Raw genomic sequence first — 18,212 nt, forward strand, 5'->3', positions numbered from 1 at the left:
TCAAAAGAGGCCCATATTTACCAGATTAGGAATGGGAAACGAAGTAGAAATGGTACTTCAGATAAAAGCGACCAGAAACCCAACTTCAGCTGGTAGGAACTAAGATAACCACGATAGAGGAGCTAATGAAATTGGCTACAGAAATGGAAAGTCAGTTGAAATTGATGGGTGGAGGTACAAGTAATCCAAATTCCGGAATAAGTCAAGAACTAGTGCCGGTAAGACCGAGACCGAGTTATGTTACTTGCCGATTCTGTGGGGGTAACCACTATAACAGGGAATGTCCTCGTCGGGCTCTACCAGGCCCTAGTTCCCAAGAAGTGGAGAGACCATCTAACGACCAAGCACCCAATCCAGGACGATCCCAAGAAGAGCGAAGCCAGGGAAACTAGCCCCGGCCCTCTGCTTCGGAGTCAGTGGGGGGTCGATGGAAATGGGCTCCATACAAGAATCAACCGATCAAACACAGTTACCCCGGATAATAACAAAATACCTGAATTATGACCTAGTAACGTTAGTGGATACAGGAGCCACGAATTCGTTCATGCGCCTGGAATACTATGAAGATGACGTACCGCGGAATGGCAAAAAAGTAGTGCTAGCTGACGGACAAGAAGTATGGGTGCAAGGCCCAGTAGAAGTCGAAATACAGATTGGAACTGGTTGGACTAAAGTAAATACTTACCTAATGGAGAAGCTCAAGGAAGAGTTCATTTTGGGCATGGACTGGTTATGTGCCGAGGAGGCGATAATCGATTATCGACAAGGTGGAATGTACTTCGGAGTACAACACCGCCAAATCGTCAGTTGGAACATAACGCGGCGAGAAACGCGAGTGAAATTCGACGATAAATGTTGACCAGATAGTGATAAAAACTTACCTGATTTCCGGAGCAGAAATTCGAGTAAGGAGAAAATGCTGCCATTAGAAGAGGATAGAATAAGTCCACCATCACCGCCACCTGAAAAAAAGGGAAGGAAACAAACCATTAATATTGCAAGTTGCCGGTAACAAGGAAGAACCGACTGTTGCCACCCGATCAAGAATACCCCCCATTTGCGTCCAGCAACTGAGTTTAATCCAAATTGATGACGGAATCCAACCACCGCTGTACGAACGGATAATCATGGCCCAACAGGAAAGTCCAGAGTATGCAGAGACCCGGTTACGCATCCAAAGGTTACAGGCCGGTGAAGAGAAAGCCGACTTGCCGTGGAAAAGAACGTTGAGGGACCAATATACTGTCTGGGACAACCTAGTGTGGTACACGGGTGACAAAAATGAAGAAGTACGTCTGGTGGTTCCCATAAATTTTTGGCGAGAAGTAATGAATCACTACCACGAGAGTTCCGAGGCGGGACACCCGAATAGGAACGAAACTATAAGAACGATAACCGCCCTGTATTATTGGCCAGTAATGAAAAAACAAATCAAGATACATGTTCGAAACTGTCTCATTTGTGTAGCGACCAAACATGGCGGTGCCTGGCGAGAAAGAAAACCAGTAAAGTCCCAACTCTTAAGACGACCGTGGTGGGTGGTCAATAGTGACGTAATGAGGCCTTATAAGATGACGAAACAACGACAAATTCGCAGAAATCAAGAAGCTTTTAACAGAGACGAATACCCTAGGAATGATCGACCCAAGGTTCAGTTCCGGGTTGAGGATCGAGTACTGACCCGGAACCCGGTGGGTGTACGATCTCCACTAGGACCTCCCTGGCTTGGTCCCTATACTATCGTAAGGGTTTGTGGATTGAATGTGTACGAGGTTAATCGCCTTACATCCCAGGTCCTGTTACATATCGATGATCTTAGACCCTGGCAAGGACGTCCCCAAGTGGAAGACGAGGGAGAAGATCCTATGCACATACCTAGGACTTGTAACATGCAATTTACGTTAATCGGTATAAAACTAAATAAATAAGTATCACATTGCATTTATTCTTTATTAATATGGTATTACATTACATTTTCTCATTGTAATTCATTTCAAATGCAGGTTGTTTCCCAGGAATCGTTGTGGGTCCTGTCACCTTAATTACAAGGATGTGTATTGTGTATTGCCTAAAATATATTGAGGGTCTAAATTTTTAACCACCAAAACAATTATAATCGTTACCTTAATGCGTTCATATCCAGGTCTAGTAAATAATATTTAATCGTTCACAACTGTCGCCGGCCGTGAGATCCTAGGGAGAAATCGTATTAGATCCACCCAAGTGCATGCCTAGCTCCTAGAATAGAAATAAACATTCAATCATACTGATAACCTAAAATGTAAACAAGCAACTAATACTTAGTAGATTATCGATAGACTATACTCAGGATAGACAAAGTTAGTTAAGAACATTAAGTCATTTGTTTGGTACTTACCATATTTTTGTAGATTCGTAGATGAACGATTGGCATTGTGTGGATTATTTCCTAAGGATGAGAATTTGTGTTGACATTTGACCATTTCGTTTCTTTTCGTCCTTTCTCTTCCGGCTGAAACTCCACCTACCTACCTGCCGAATTCAGTTCTGGTTCTGCGCGGTGCGTTGTTGCCCGATTGTGCGCTGAATCTTCCATGTTACCACTTTTCTATATCAAGGTATTTCTAATAAATATACACGGGAATGATATCTTTAGCTACTTATTTATGTTCAGGGAACTTAATCAAGGTGTTATAAATCATATTAGATTTGATTTTAGGGTTAATAATTGTTTACTATAGTTTACTTAGTTTTAATTGGTCAGACTCCAACCAATAGGGGTCAGGGATAGTTTTTTTGTTAGCTTAAACTCAGGAGGGGATCCGCGCAAATTTTACACTTTATTACTTCCGGTACCTGGCTGTGTGGATTGGGTGTGTCGTAGTGTTGGGAAAACTTTTGTGATTTTTGAAAATCAGCTCTTTAGGATATTTGTTTTCCAAACGCCTGATGTTGATTGTGGTCCGTCGCATGTTGAGTAATTTTTGTGGAACCCAATCGCCAATCTTTCTTGTAAAGGATCTGTATCGTCACACCACGCAGCCAAGAGCGTGGTCCCACCTCACGTTTTTCTGTAAGTTATATTTTAAATTTTGTCAGTCTTTATCTTAGTTTCCTTGACGACATATTGTTTTTTTTATTCACTTAATCCCATCTATAACCTTACGCACTTAATTTTTTTCCCTTATTTATATTATTATTTATTGCGAATTATTTATATTAACGGCAGCAGTAACAATCTATATTTTCTATTTTCTTATGATCTAATCTTAAATAGAGTGCAGATTAATAAATGATGTTATCATTGAGTGTGTTATTTGATCTTGTTTGACAAGTTTTCTTGATCAAGTAGTAGAAATTATAGTGGGTGATTTGGTGGTGGAAAATTTGTCTGGCGCCCATAACAACCTAGTTAACTAGTTAGTAGAATATTACTTCCTAATCAATCAACCCCCCTCCCCCCATCTCCATTGAGTTGGCCAAACAACCTACCGTCTACATATAGCCGAGGTAGAAAATCTTACACTCTACTGTTTAGATATCGGTAAGGGAGCGACCTTGGGTAAGGTCGTGGCAAATTTTGGCGCCCAACGTGGGGCCACTAAGGAAGAAAAGATATAAGAAAATAGAAAGAAGTTAGAAGGAAGAAAATGGCGGATAGGATGCAAGTGAACCGGCTAAACCAAGAGGAACTTACCTATGAACTCAAGATCAGAGGTATCGCTACTGGTACTGTGGATCAGATGCGACATTCTTTAGCCATGGCGATGAAATTAGAAAAGTCTGGCGATAGTGTCAAGATGCCAACGTACCCATATACTATGGAGGAGGACGTAACGGCCGTTAAAAGCAAATTGGCTGAATTGGAGCCATACGTGACAGCATTTAACAACTCGTCTACGAGTGGTGCCTTCCTAAAATTACAATCGAAATTGTGTCATACTTTGAATAGGATAGACCATATCGATGAGGAGTCAGTGGATCGACCGGAGTTGTTTACTAAGACGTTAACATTAATGGATATGTTGCTCAGTAAATCTGCAGAATTTGAAAAACCTCAAACTGCACCTCGACAATTAAGTGTTTTAGAGCAAACACAGATACCATCAGGTTCTTCGAGTCCGATACAGCATCGTGCGACTATTTCCAATGTCTCACCCAGCAGAAATCCTAGTCAATTTACGATGAAGCCAATTTTACCACATAAATGGGATCTGAAGTTTGCAGGGGATAAGAAAGGTTTATCTCTAAGTGCGTTTCTTGAACGAATCGAGGAATTACGCATAGCGCGTCATGTTCCAAAAGAGGTACTGCTTGAATCGGGTATCGATTTATTTATCGGCAGGGCCTATCAATTCTACTTAGCCTACAGAAATCAAGTAGCTACTTGGGATGAGTTTGTCACATTGCTGAAAGAAGAATATCTGCCTTCAACTTACAATGAAAAATTGATAGAAGAGATTCGTAACCGTACTCAGGGACCCGGTCAAACTATAGGAATCTACTTAGCAGTTATGACCGGATATTTTAATCGACTAACGTGCCCCATCTCAGAAGATACCAAACTTAAAATCCTGCCGAGAAATATCGCCCCATTCTACCAGAATCAGTTGGCCTTGGTTGAAGTCACGTCTATTGCGCATCTCTGTGAACTCGGTAGACGTCTAGAGGCAAGAAAAGAGGCAGTTGAGAATTTTGTAGCCCCTTCTAGGAGAACTAACGTGTTGGAACCTGATCTCGCCTATGTGCAGGTATCAGAAGTTCCTGTGGGAAGTTGTTCAGCGTCAACGTCTAGTATAGGAAGTGATGTAGGCGGTTCCGGTAAAGAAATTGTGTGCTACAAATGCAATCAACCAGGACATAGGGCCATAGGGTGTGCACAGAGAAGAGGAAAATTCTGTTATAAGTGCAAGAAGGAAGGTGTGACGGTGAAGAGCTGCCCTAACTGTGCTAATCAGGGAAACGGTTGTCGGCACACTTAGGTGATCGGGGGAAGCGTGCCGATAATACAAGCTCGATCCACAAGCTGCAAGTTATTCTCGATTATGTGCTAGATAATGCTGTTGGAGATGAACGCCCTTACCTTGCGGTAGACATTTTAGGTAAATCTGTCTTGGGTCTGTTAGACTCAGGGGCGTCGAAAACTATTATAGGAAATAAGGGTTTAACTCTTATCAGCCAGTTGGGACTATTTGTCAACACTCACAAACAGTCGTCATGTACAGTTGCTAATGGTAATCGCTGTCATAGTACTGGAACGGTGGATTTGCCGATAACTTTAAGAGGTAGGTTTAGGTTAGTTGAGGCTTTGGTAATCCCGGAGTTACGTCATCTCCTTATATTAGGAGTTGATTTTTGGCAAGTTATGGGTATTGTACCAGACTTACGGCGCAACGAATGGCATTTTTCAAAAGAACCCATTTTGGTTAATACTGTGGAGCAAGTTAGTGCTCAGACGCAATTGAGTTCATTTGTGAAATCCAGGCTACAAGCATTAATAGACAGAAATGTGTCACTCATGGGTACAGACTTAGGGTGTACAAATCGAGCTGAACATGTGATTATTACAAACAGCCCTCCCATCAAACAAAGGTACTACAGGGTCAATCCAATCATTCAGAGAGAAATCGATCAGGAACTGGAGAAAATGATCAAGCTTGGTGTAGTGGAACCGTCCAAAAGTCCGTGGTCTTCACCCATTTTACTTGTGAAGAAGAAAGATGGCACAAACCGCTTCTGTGTCGACTTCAGGAAGCTAAATGCCGTAACTGTAAGGGATAGTTATCCACTTCCCCTGGTGTCTGATACGCTAGACAAGCTGCGTAATGCGAAATATTTGTCTAGTTTAGACGTAAAATCGGCTTATTGGCAAGTGCCCGTGGCTGAGGTGTCAAAGCAATATACGGCTTTTACAGTGCCCAATCGTGGGTTATTTCAATTTCGTCGTATGCCTTTTGGGCTGCATAATGCACCTGCGACCTGGCAGAGGCTTATCGACAATGTGTTGGGTCACGATTTAGAGCCACACGTATTTGTGTATCTTGACGATGTCGTTGTGATCAGTCAGACGTTTGAGCAGCATTTGGTAGTCCTAGACGAAGTCTTTCACAGACTTCGGGAGGCTAACGTTACTGTTAGTATCGACAAATGTCAATTCTGTAAACCAGAAATGAGATACCTGGGCTACGTTGTAGACTGTAACGGTCTCCATGTAGACCCTGAAAAAGTAAAAGCGATGCTAGAATTACCCACTCCAACTTGTGTCAGAGATGTGAGAGCCATCGTAGGAACCTTTTCCTGGTACCGCAGATTCGTGCCCGAATTTTCATCTATTATTGCCCCTATGACTGCGTTGTTGCGTAAAAATTTCAAATTTCAATGGACCGATGACTGTGCAAGAGCTTTTAGAAAAATAAAAGAACTTTTGGTTGCGGCGCCCATTTTAAGTTGTCCCGACTATGCGAAGCCATTCGTGGTGCAAACTGATGCATCTGGGTTTGGAGTAGGAGCAGTGCTGACGCAACCTAGTCCTGAAGGAGACAAGGTAATTTCTTACCTGAGCCGGTCTCTTACGCGCCAGGAGCGTAACTACACGACAACCGAACGGGAGTGTCTTGCGGTCTTATGGGCAATTGAGAAACTTAGGCCTTACCTAGAGGGTGTTCGGTTCACCGTCGTGACCGATCACTATAGTTTGTTATGGCTTCAGAACTTGAAGGACCTGACCGGTCGCTTAGCGCGTTGGGCTGTCAGGCTTCAACAGTTTGATTTCGAATTAGTTCATAGAAAGGGAAAGGAACATATTGTTCCGGATACTTTATCACGGTCTGTCCCAGTTATAGATTTGGCTACTGTTGATAGCGTGCTTGTTCCGGAGAGAACTGTGACAGATAGGTGGTACACATCCATGATAGGAAAAGTTAATGAGAATCCTTTAAAATTCAGCAATTGGAGAGTGTCAGATAACCGGTTGTGGAAATATGTTGCCCTGGATTATCCTGAATTAGTCCCTACCGTAGACGCATGGAAGTTGGTGATCCCGAAGGAAGACCGCCGTAATATCATTGTAGCTGCTCATGAGCCAAATACGTCTGGTCATATGGGGGTTTACAAGACTTTTGCTAGGGTTGCACAGACATATTACTGGCCTAAAATGAAGAAAGATATAGCGGAATTCATCCGCAAATGCAAAATATGTGCATCCTATAAAGTTTCCCAGGAAGTTCCATCGGATAAGATGGTGAGTCATCCTAAGCCAGATAGACCATGGGAGATAATATCTACCGATATTGTTGGCCCACTTCTCAGATCTAAGCGTGGCAATAGCTTTATATTGGTTGTCACGGATTACCTGAGTAAGTTTTCTTTGATGTATCCACTACGTAAAGCTACTTCTGAGGCGATTGTTCGCAAGATTGAAAGCGAAGTATTTTTGATTTTCGGTATCAGTCGGATCATCATCTGTGATAATGGTCCTCAGTACAGGAGTAGGTATTTCCTGAAATTTGCGGAACGGTATCAGTGCCGTGTAAAATTTAATGCTTCTTACCATCCCAGGGCGAACCCTACCGAAAGGGTTAATCGGACATTAAAAACTATGTTGGCCATGTACGTATCCGATAACCACCGGTGTTGGGATGAGAATCTAGACCAAATAGCATGCGCCATAAGGACTGTCAAACATGAAGTTACTAAATTAACTCCCTATTTTATAAATTTTGGTCGTAACATGACTTTATCGGGTGCAGATTACAAAAAGGGTGAACTGTTAGAATTGGAGGATGGAACTCAGACAGGAGATTTAAGTCGTAACGATTCATTCAAAAAAATGTTTCAAGATGTTCGACATCGTTTAGAAGTGGCTAGTCAGAAAAACTCGGATAGATACAATCTCAGGCGACGTCATGTGGAATATTTGCCGAATCAGTTAGTCTGGCGAAAGAACTACGTACTCTCAGATGCAGCAAAATATTTTTCGCGGAAACTGGCTCCCCAGTATGTTGGACCGTTTCATATTCATAAACGAATTTCTCCATGGACCTACCTACTTAGAGACTCGCAAGGTACATTAAAGGGTGTATGGCATGTTAAAGACTTAAAACCAGGACCAGAAGATAACACGGACATTGTCTAAAAGAGAAATTTACGGAGTAAATTTCTTGAAGAAAGGGGGGAATTTGTAACATGCAATTTACGTTAATCGGTATAAAACTAAATAAATAAGTATCACATTGCATTTATTCTTTATTAATATGGTCTTACATTATATTTTCTCATTGTAATTCATTTCAAATGCAGGTTGTTTCCCAGGAATCGTTGTGGGTCTTGTCACCTTAATTACAAGGATGTGTATTGTGTATTGCCTAAAATATATTGAGGGTCTAAATTTTTAACCACCAAAACAATTATAATCGTTACCTTAATGCGTTCGTATCCAGGTCTAGTAAATCATATTTATTCATCCACAACTGTCGCCGGCTGTGAGATCCTAGGGAGAAATCGTATTAGAACTTCCCAAGTGCATGCCTAGCTCCTAGAATAGAAATAAACATTCAATCATACTGATAACCTAAAATGTAAACAAGCAACTAATCCTTAGTAGATTATCGATAGACTATACTCAGAATAGACAAAGTTAGTTAAGAACATTAAGTCATTTGTTTGGTACTTACCATATTTTTGTAGATTCGTAGATGAACGATTGGCATTGTGTGGATTATTTCCTAAGGATGAGAATTTGTGTTGACATTTGGCCATTTCGTTTCTTTTCGTCCTTTGTCTTCCGGCTGAAACTCCACCTACCTACCTGCCGAATTCAGTTCTGGTTCTGCGCGGTGTGTTGTTGCCCGATTGTGCGCTGAATCTTCCATGTTACCACTTTTCTATATCAAGGTATTTCTAATAAATATACACGGGAATGATATCTTTAGCTACTTATTTATGTTCAGGGAACTTAATCAAGGTGTTATAAATCATATTAGATTTGATTTTAGGGTTAATAATTGTTTACTATAGTTTACTTAGTTTTAATTGGTCAGACTCCAACCAATAGGGGTCAGGGATAGTTTTTTGTTAGCTTAAACTCCGGAGGGGATCCGCGCAAATTTTACACTTTATGACTTCCGGTACCTGGCTGTGTGGATTGGGTGTGTCGTAGTGTTGGGAAAACTTTTGTGATTTTTGAAAATCAGCTCTTTAGGATATTTGTTTTCCAAACGCCTGATGTTGATTGTGGTCCGTCGCATGTTGAGTAATTTTTGTGGAACCCAATCGCCAATCTTTCTTGTAAAGGATCTGTATCGTCACACCACGCAGCCAAGAGCGTGGTCCCACCTCACGTTTTTCTGTAAGTTATATTTTAAATTTTGTCAGTCTTTATCTTAGTTTCCTCGTGTAAGTTTAGATTCTAATTGATATCGTATTTACAGTTTACATAAGGCCCCATTCGCGTAAATTTGGGAAAGAAAAGTTCCTGTGCAGTTCAAATAAATTTAAGAACCCCTTTGGCCAAGGGTAAGTTTTTTCTATGCAACTTTGATCTATTTGAATATTCCTTCGTTCCACCAATTAGACTTTTATATAAATTCCTATAATTTTGATACCATGTGCTTAATTTGCGATGTTGCCGAACTGACTTTTGTCCTTTTCTCAAAAAATATTCAATGTTCAAGCATATTTACAAGTAATTGTTCTAACTGTTCAAATGGTTCGGTAGTTGCATATTTTACTGCATTTAATTCGTTTTTTTTTTCAAAGTAACATAGTGATCACTTATATCACTCAATTTTGATTTAGGGTTCTTATGTTGGGCTAGTCCGGCGAAGTAAACCTTATGAAAGATCTCTAGTCCGGCGAAGTAAACCTTATGAAAGATCTCTAGTCCGGCGAAGTAAACCTTATGAAAGATCTCTAGTCCGGCGAAGTAAACCTTATGAAAGATCTCTAGTCCGGCGAAGTAAACCTTATGAAAGATCTCTAGTCCGGCGAAGTAAACCTTATGAAAGATCTCTAGTCCGGCGAAGTAAACCTTATGAAAGATCTCTAGTCCGGCGAAGTAAACCTTATGAAAGATCTCTAGTCCGGCGAAGTAAACCTTATGAAAGATCTCTAGTCCGGCGAAGTAAACCTTATGAAAGATCTCTAGTCCGGCGAAGTAAACCTTATGAAAGATCTCTAGTCCGGCGAAGTAAACCTTATGAAAGATCTCTAGTCCGGCGAAGTAAACCTTATGAAAGATCTCTGGATCTGCAGATGTGTCATCCACGGGGACGCACGCAAGTGATAAAATAGTTATTTTTTTTCTCCTGCTGTTCCTACACACGTTAATAATTAGTATAGCATTATTATTAAGATTTATTTTATAAATAGAAGTAATTAACAATAGGTTAAGTGGGCAAAGGTAATATTCATTAGGGTTTTGTTTTTATATTATTAAGTTTACGTCTAAACTTAGAAGTGGGAGTTGTGAACTTACATGTTCTGATTGATATTCCATCAGTATTTTTCATATAGAGCATTCAATTTCTTTCTTGTTGTCTAAAGATATATAAATTGTTCACTACTGCCATACTGGTAATTATTCCTTTGTTCAAGCTACTACATGATTCGCGGCTTTTAGTCATAATTAGATCCCCACCATGTGGACCAAAGGAAAATTAAGGTGTTGCAAAAATAATCTTATTTTTTGCAAGAATTTATCTTGCATTATCGGGGCTTATACGAAGCCGGTGCTGCGCCTGAGCTCACGCGACGCTTGACGACATATTGTTTTTTTATTCGCTTAATCCCATCTATAACCTTACGCCCTTAATTTTTTTCCCCTTATTTATATTATTATTTATTGCGAATTATTTATATTAACGGCAGCAGTAACAATCTATATTTTCTATTTTCTTATGATCTAATCTTAAATAGAGTGCAGATTAATAAATGATGTTATCATTGAGTGTGTTATTTGATCTTGTTTGACAAGTTTTCTTGATCAAGTAGTAGAAATTATAGTGGGTGATTTGGTGGTGGAAAATTTGTCTGGCGCCCATAACAACCTAGTTAACTAGTTAGTAGAATACTACTTCCTAATCAATCAACCCCCCCATCTCCATTGAGTTGGCCAAACAACCTACCGTCTACATATAGCCGAGGTAGAAAATCTTACACTCTACTGTTTAGATATCGGTAAGGGAACGACCTTGGGTAAGGTCATGGCAGACTGAACCTAGACCAGAACCAGATCGGACAACGGACCCACCTGACGAAGAAGAAGCAGACAGTACGTCGGAGTCCGATACCGATGAAGAAATAGATAGTTGTGCCTACCCTGATTCTGACCCGGAAAATCCCCCAGTGAGAAGAAAGTTTGAAATTCCACCCAGAGGAACATTGAGGAGACCGTTGTCCCCTCAACCGGGACCATCAGGGATGTCGCAGCAAAATCTACCCAACCGACGACCAAAAGATATAGAGAACGACCGGAGTAACGAGAGGGGAGTACGAGCGATGAAGCAGACCGGGAGGCCACGAGTACTAGACAGGATGGAGGAGCTGTTGCTGGGATGTACTTAACTAGGGAAGTATATGTTCCTCCTCCTAACCCTGTCATTAATACTGGCCCCCCTTTTGCAGATACAGACCGAGGAGCTGATATGAAAGGAGTTGGAGACCTGACCCAGGTGGACCAGGTGATGGTGGAGGACGTAGACGAGGCGGGACCACTTGTAAAGCCGCCGACGGCCGTCCGAATTGTGGGGTTATACCCTTAAAGTTCTGTATATACATGTATATATGTTTTTTGTATTAGTTAGCTTAGAATTGTATAGAGATAGGGGTGAGACAGTGAGACTCCGGGTTGAGACACAAGCGGCACTCGTCCTCTTCGGAGGAGGGTGGTGTCGCGGGCGCGGTGACTTCCGCGATTTTAGAAAATTTAGATCGGGGAATGTCAACGCTTACGGTTTTCTATTACACCAGTTGTGGCTCGGAACGGGTTGTCTGAGCTTTGGCTAGTGCTGTGACCTTAACATAAACGCCGATACAGTTAGAGCGGGTCGTGAGGTTCGTAGATGTTGGGGTCTATCTCATCCGAGATAGGTTCGAAGCAATGAAAGTAATGCCCGAGCAATATCAAAATTTAGAAAAATTGAGGAAAGTGGGAGATGATTCAAAAGAATTTAAATTTAATAAAAAAAAATTTTTTTAAATTTGTCAGGCGCCAGTAAATTGTAAAGTAAATTTACAAACTTTAGTTTCCTAACCGGATTCCTCTTAAATCTAGGTCAGGTTTGTATAACTGTGGATCCTTTCTGATCCTGAAGGTAAGTTGGTAAAACAATTTAGGAAAAAATATTTTCCTTGAGAAATAAAGGACTAAGTCCCTATTTGCATTTAAAATTTTTTATAAAAAAATTTTTCAAAAAATTATCAAAAAGTTTAAAAAAAAAACTAAGTGACTTAAAAACAATTTATTCAGAAAATATATTTCTGAGGTTATGTGCGAAAAGTAACTTTTGAGTTCAAAAAAAAATTTTATTTTGAAAAATTATCCAAAAATCTATTTTCGAAAATTTATTTTCGACTTAAAAAAATATTTTTTTTATTATTATTAAAACGGGATGGTTTTTCTTCAAGAAAAACAAGTTTAAAGAAGGGTACAAAATATATTAAAATAACTACAAATATTTTTCTAGAAGAGAAAAATGACAATGAGATTAACACTGTTAAAAACCTATTAATCTAACAAAAATAAGTAATAGTGATTCGCTGGAATAATCTCTGCAACGAAAATCCAGGAAACAACAAATTCAACTACCAGACCGTAGAAAAAAGAGTACTAGGTATATGAAAATGAACGTTACTAAACTTATTTGACTTATTACAAAAAAATCGCGGAGCTTTTACTAACCACTTTTTATGTAATCCTCTGTATAATCCTTTCGGCTTTTCCGAAAAACTGCACTAAAAAACTTTGTCGGTTTAAGTTCCGATCCAACTCTTTAATTACTGAAGGTAATTAGACAATTTAACGAGCACTTTGTATATCGAAGACTAGTAAGACTCGGAGCAATCACACAAGGTTACTTTCGAAGATTTGTTTCACTTTATTCCCCGTAATTACGGATGAAGACTAACTGGTAACTTGTTGAGAAGAACAAGGTTGTAAACTAAGAATGGAACCTTTGTACTTCGGCAATGAACTTTTTTAGAGCAATCACACAATGTCACTTTCGTAGATTTATATCACTATATCCCTTACTTGAGAATGAAGATTAACTTGTAACTTGTTGAAAAGAACTTAGTTGAAAACTTAGTATTGAACTAAAGGACTTCGGCGATGAACTGATTTCAAAAATGAAAAACCAGCCCTTTTATTTAGAAATTTTCGGTCATTAAGGGTGATTCTCCCCTAACTATTGCGTATTTGCAATCATGACATCATGCTTTGCAATCTTTCATCAGATTTCATCATCTTTTTAGAACTTTCTAGAAAGTTTCCTCAAAAATATCAAAAGTAAACTGATGGTTTTGATACTCGATTCTGATTGGTCCCGGCCTTGGCGAGGAGCAGAATACTGGCATCTGATTGGCTGAAGGCTTTAGTATAAGTATTAAAGTGGTATAAAACGCACTTTTCGATTTTGTTTCGTTCATTTGCATAGTAGCCCTTCGGTCTACAACAGGAAAATAGTTTTGTTAGACTGAGGGCGTGAGAGATGGCCAGGATTGGTGGAGACGCCGTTTTGGGGCGTGGCCTGGGAGGTTGGTCCCAAATAAATACGCGAGTCGTGGTAGCTTCGACAGCAATTCTTTTCGCGGTATGGGGAAGCGCTGTTGATCGGAATTCGAACCTTTTGGTGAAAAAGGTTAATAAATCGGTAAAATTTGGTATAGAACAGTCCTTTTCGCAGTATAGGGAAGCGCTGTCGGCCGAAATCGAATCTTTTTGGTATAAAGTCCATAAATCGGTATACAAAGTTGGTGTAGGGCGTCCTGGGGGAACCCTCAAAAGCTAAACAAAAAGAATTACGTCCAAAGTTCAACTATAGCATAGTCATAGCTGTCGAGTGACAGGTTTTAAACTATTCGTGCCGATAGGAACTTTGTAGTAGTGGGATAGATACCTATTAACGTGAAATTAAAATATTGGAAAAGTTAATAATAAACATCTACTTACCGGTCGAGTCGTGGAGATAATTAGTAGTATTAGGAAAATTCAACTTGGTTCGTGGGGAGTTGAGATGTTATCACAATCCGCGTCATCCAGGAGTTTCAAGTCCAATCTGAAAGAGAAAAAGTTATTAGTGTATAAACAATTAACGACAATATATATGTCTAGTGAAGTTGGCGTTTCTTTTCTTGTCTCTAATCGTGGCGATACCCTAAGTATTGTCCTTGGTAGTAACAAAGGTACCTGAAACTAAAAAGAATTCTGTTATGTGTACCTCAACCTGAAGGTTAGAAAGTTAAATATATAAACAAGTAAATTTGGTAGAAAGAATTTGATCGTTGTGATACCTAAAAATAACTTACCTAATTTTTGCCTAAAACTAAAGTGTACACTGGAGGCAGGGCCGGACACTAAGCTGATCCAGGGAGCAGACCGTAGTTGGCGGGTAAGTGAGAACTGTATATACAGGGTCGCCTAAATTGGCAGTGTTATAAACAATTGAGACTTTTGAACTGAGAGTAGAGTGGGGGTAAAGACCAATTGAACTATTGTGTGAAACGGGAGAGTTAGAGACTAATAAATAATTTTGATAATAAAGACTAGTAGTGTCGTGTATTAGAGTCACTGATTTACAAATAACTTAGTCATTAAAAAAATAGACGTCTAGTTAACTGGGAAAAGGGAGAAAAAACTATTATTGTGAACTTTGGTACATAAACTGTATGAACTTTGTGTAACTGTAAACAATGACATCAAGAGAGAAGTTGGTTGCGTGCTCACTCCGTCCAGAGCGCGCCCTAGAAGAAGTACGGCAAAGTGAATCCCTCACATCCACCGAGTCCTTGGAAGGAGCCTTTAACGCCCCGGTGGAAGTCGTGCTGGAAGGTACGCTGCCGCTGCAGCGAAATCTAGGTGGGATGCGACCTGGGGTGAACTTTCCCGATCCCGTAACTCTTGAACCGGATAGTACTTACCTGGATATCGACTCCAGAGGGTCCGTCGGCCCCTCAAACGCAGGCGCGCTGCCAGGCGCTGAATTTGGGGAGCGCGTTCGAGAACAATAGCTCGCTTTTATATGTTTCGGTGCGGTAGAGCTAGGCTCCGCCCACCGCACCGAAAACTCGACCTTATGTGACATCTCCCCCGTCGAAAAAGGCTTTGGCTTGGGTTTCTCTGTTGTACCTCTATTTATTGGTACAACTCAACCTATGTCAACAAAACTAGAACAATACAAAACGATTAAACAATATATACAAGTCACAAAATAAATCTCCAAAACTCTATACAAAAATAAACACAAATAGTACAAAATAACGAAAAATAAAACGAAATTCTCTCTTCAGGCTCGCTACCATTGTAGCGGCCACCGCACTTGGTCCTGGGGTACCTGGGGAGGCGACCTGGGCCGCGGTCGCGCTTTATAGTACCAGCCCCATGGTATACCGCTGTTGACGACGTTCTCCGCAGGGACGCTATGCCGGGGTGCCAGTGGACTTCGTCCCGTCCTTACCACATTGTCCGAGTGCCAGGGTGCCAGTGGACTTCATCTGGCACTCACCATCGACTTTCCGGTCCTGCCACGCCAGGGTGCTAAGCGAACGTCTTCTGGCGGGCGCTGGTTCGTCTATGGAACGTAGTGTCAGGGTACCAGAATGTGCATCGTCTGACACTCTCCTAGGCTCCTCGGGTGGCCTGGGAGACTCATCACGTGCATACTGCTGCACTAGGGGGACATCATCAGAAGTAACCACCAGGTTACTATCGGTATGGGAACTCGGCTGTTCAGGATCAATACCAATTGCATCTAGGTCGGTGGCTGGCAGCCTCATGCCGGCCAAGGAAGGAGTGTGGCATCTGCCACCTGGGGGTCGTCCTTCAAGTGTAACCTCCGGGCTACAAGTTGGGGTGGGCGGCATCTCCATGGATGGCGACCTCGGAACCTGGACAAGCGTCGCCTCGCTTGCGACGATAACAGGCTCGTCTATCGTCTGGGAATTGGGAAAGCAGCTCCTGCTACTTAAAGAACCTCCGGGTTCGGCCATGAGTTGAAAAAGAGTCGTCGAAGTTTTCGCATTCGTAGAAACGTCGCGCGTCTGACTTATCGTCGCCAGCTTCCGCACACCGATCGGGTAGGTCGTCTACTACCGTGAACATCATTGGGGTTAAAACTTGTTGGATACACGTATTAAGTTGAATACGCCCTCGCACCGCGGCCATCTTCCCGACGCACCCTAGCCGGATGTTATTACGACCTACCGACATAGTTTGCCGCTCCTTTGTCGTAAGCCAGCTGGTGCGTAGAAAATTCTCCGACGCCCCCGTATCAACTAGCGCAGTTAACCGGCGCCCCTTCAGATTCAACATTACCCTCAGACATCTCTCGGCGCTAATCCCATCTACGTCGTTCAGATTTCCTTGCCGCTGTTGTGGGCAATCACGAACGAAGTGATCACCCCCGCAATTATAACAGTCTCTCGTTCCAGGTTGCGCTCTGCGTACTTCTCTGGGCGGTGGTGCCGGTGGCGTAGGTCGCGGTTGACCCCGCGAGCGGTCTTCTCGTAAATCGCCCTCCATTTGACCCACGACTTCTAGCAAGGTCTCCAGGCTGGGGAAGACCCGACCCCGCAGAATTACTCGCGTTGCCGGCCTTAATAACTCCAATATTAAAGACGTACGTTCTTGCGTTGGCATTTCAGGCGCTAACCGTTGAAATAGTGCCCACTTTTCCATCGTGAAGCTGTAAGCCGATTCATCCGGGAACTGAGGTCGCCCGTACAACTGCTTTCTCAAATTTGCCCGCGTGGCCAACGAATCATACTTCGCGAGGAATTGCGCCTTGAAGATCTCCCATGGTAATTCCGGTCGTTCAATGCGCTTAAACCAACTCAGGGCTTCGCCCTCTAACACGCGCCGCACGACAGGCGCAATTTTATTCGTTGGAATTCGGTTTTCGCGCAAATATCTCTCCAGTCGCTGGATGAACACCGCTGGTTGTTCAATATCTTTTCCCGAGAACTCACAATCTAACTCGACGTCGCGAACCGGCGGAAGAGTTAATACTTTTAATGCCGCTACCTCTTGAGTTAGGTTCCGCACAGCCTCCACAAGAATCAAACTCGTGTCCATGGTTCGCGTTGTTTCTAATGTCTCCGTATTATTTTCTGGGCGCCACTGGGTTTCTACCTCGGGATTACCCAGAACCCTCGCTGGCGTCTCGTCGACCGCATAGTCCCACATCGCGTCGTTACTCGCGGTAGACTGTAGCACGCGAGTCGCAGATCGGACAAATCCTTCGTCCAAGGTGTTGTCATAACCGCTATACAACACTTCAGCCCCACGTTGCCGGGTGCCATGTAACGCCGCCGCTCCCCTATGCCGTAAATTGGGGGTGGCGAAGTCCACCCCCGGCGCGGTTAAGCGTGCCCTGCTAGCTCGAATGCCGGCTGGTCACCGACGCCGTACGATGCGATGTAACCTGGATCCATAGTCAGACGCGAAACCGTTGCGAAATTCTTTTTAAAATGCAGGCTAAGTCCTCGAATTCTTTATAAGTTATCCTAAGATAACTGAGGGTGAAGCTATTTACAACTAACTTCAAACTTGGATCTAAGATTTCTTTTCAACTTGGTTTAGGGTTGTTCTTTTCCCTTGGAGATTTATGTTTGTTTTTCTCCCAATTTTCTTTTGGCCTTTTCCTTTTTTTTATTATTTTTCTTTATTTTCCTAAAGGAACTTTCTTTTTCCTTTATTCCCTTTTGTTCTCTTTTCTTTTCTTATCCAAAGAAATAAACTTATATGTTCCCCTTATTATTACTACCTAGGTCCCAGACCTATCAATAAAACGAATTCTTATTTTTAAGTACACCAGGAGAACTTAGCCAAAGCCTCTCTGGGGAGCTCTATGCACAACGATGCCCTGAATTGAAGTGAGCTCCCGAGCTTGCGTATAGTGTCGTCGGCGGCGACGATTTGTAAAATGTGTTAAAATTTTGAGAGAAAATAGTTTTATTAAATCAGTATAACTTTCGTGGCCCGGGATTGGCCTAGACGGCGTTTTGGGGCGGGGCATCCC

At 41.9% G+C, this 18,212-nt stretch overlaps 1 protein-coding gene and 1 long non-coding RNA gene across 2 annotated transcripts; one reads left to right on the forward strand and one right to left on the reverse strand.

Annotated features, from left to right (window-relative positions):
- Nucleotides 1–1,936: 1,936 nt before the first annotated feature.
- Nucleotides 1,937–2,506, reverse strand: LOC111692699. The gene is made up of 3 exons (XR_002763289.1): nt 2,378–2,506; nt 2,124–2,238; nt 1,937–2,068 (listed from the first exon to the last, which is right to left on the reverse strand). It is a non-coding gene; the product is annotated as an uncharacterized LOC111692699 (long non-coding RNA).
- A 1,123-nt stretch (nt 2,507–3,629) lies between these two features.
- Nucleotides 3,630–4,961, forward strand: LOC111692698. The gene has a single exon (XM_023456795.1). It carries the CDS (start codon nt 3,630–3,632, stop codon nt 4,959–4,961), a length of 1,332 nt encoding a protein of 443 aa, XP_023312563.1.
- Nucleotides 4,962–18,212: the final 13,251 nt, after the last annotated feature.

Source organism: Anoplophora glabripennis, unplaced genomic scaffold (assembly GCF_000390285.2).
Source record: "Anoplophora glabripennis isolate ALB-LARVAE unplaced genomic scaffold, Agla_2.0 scaffold1343, whole genome shotgun sequence".
NCBI classification, from domain to species: Eukaryota; Metazoa; Arthropoda; class Insecta; order Coleoptera; family Cerambycidae; genus Anoplophora; species Anoplophora glabripennis.

Excerpts from the sequence above, each read along its gene's own strand:
- LOC111692698 (XM_023456795.1), top strand. The coding sequence starts at position 3,630 with ATGGCGGATAGGATGCAAGTGAACCGGCTAAACCAAGAGGAACTTACC.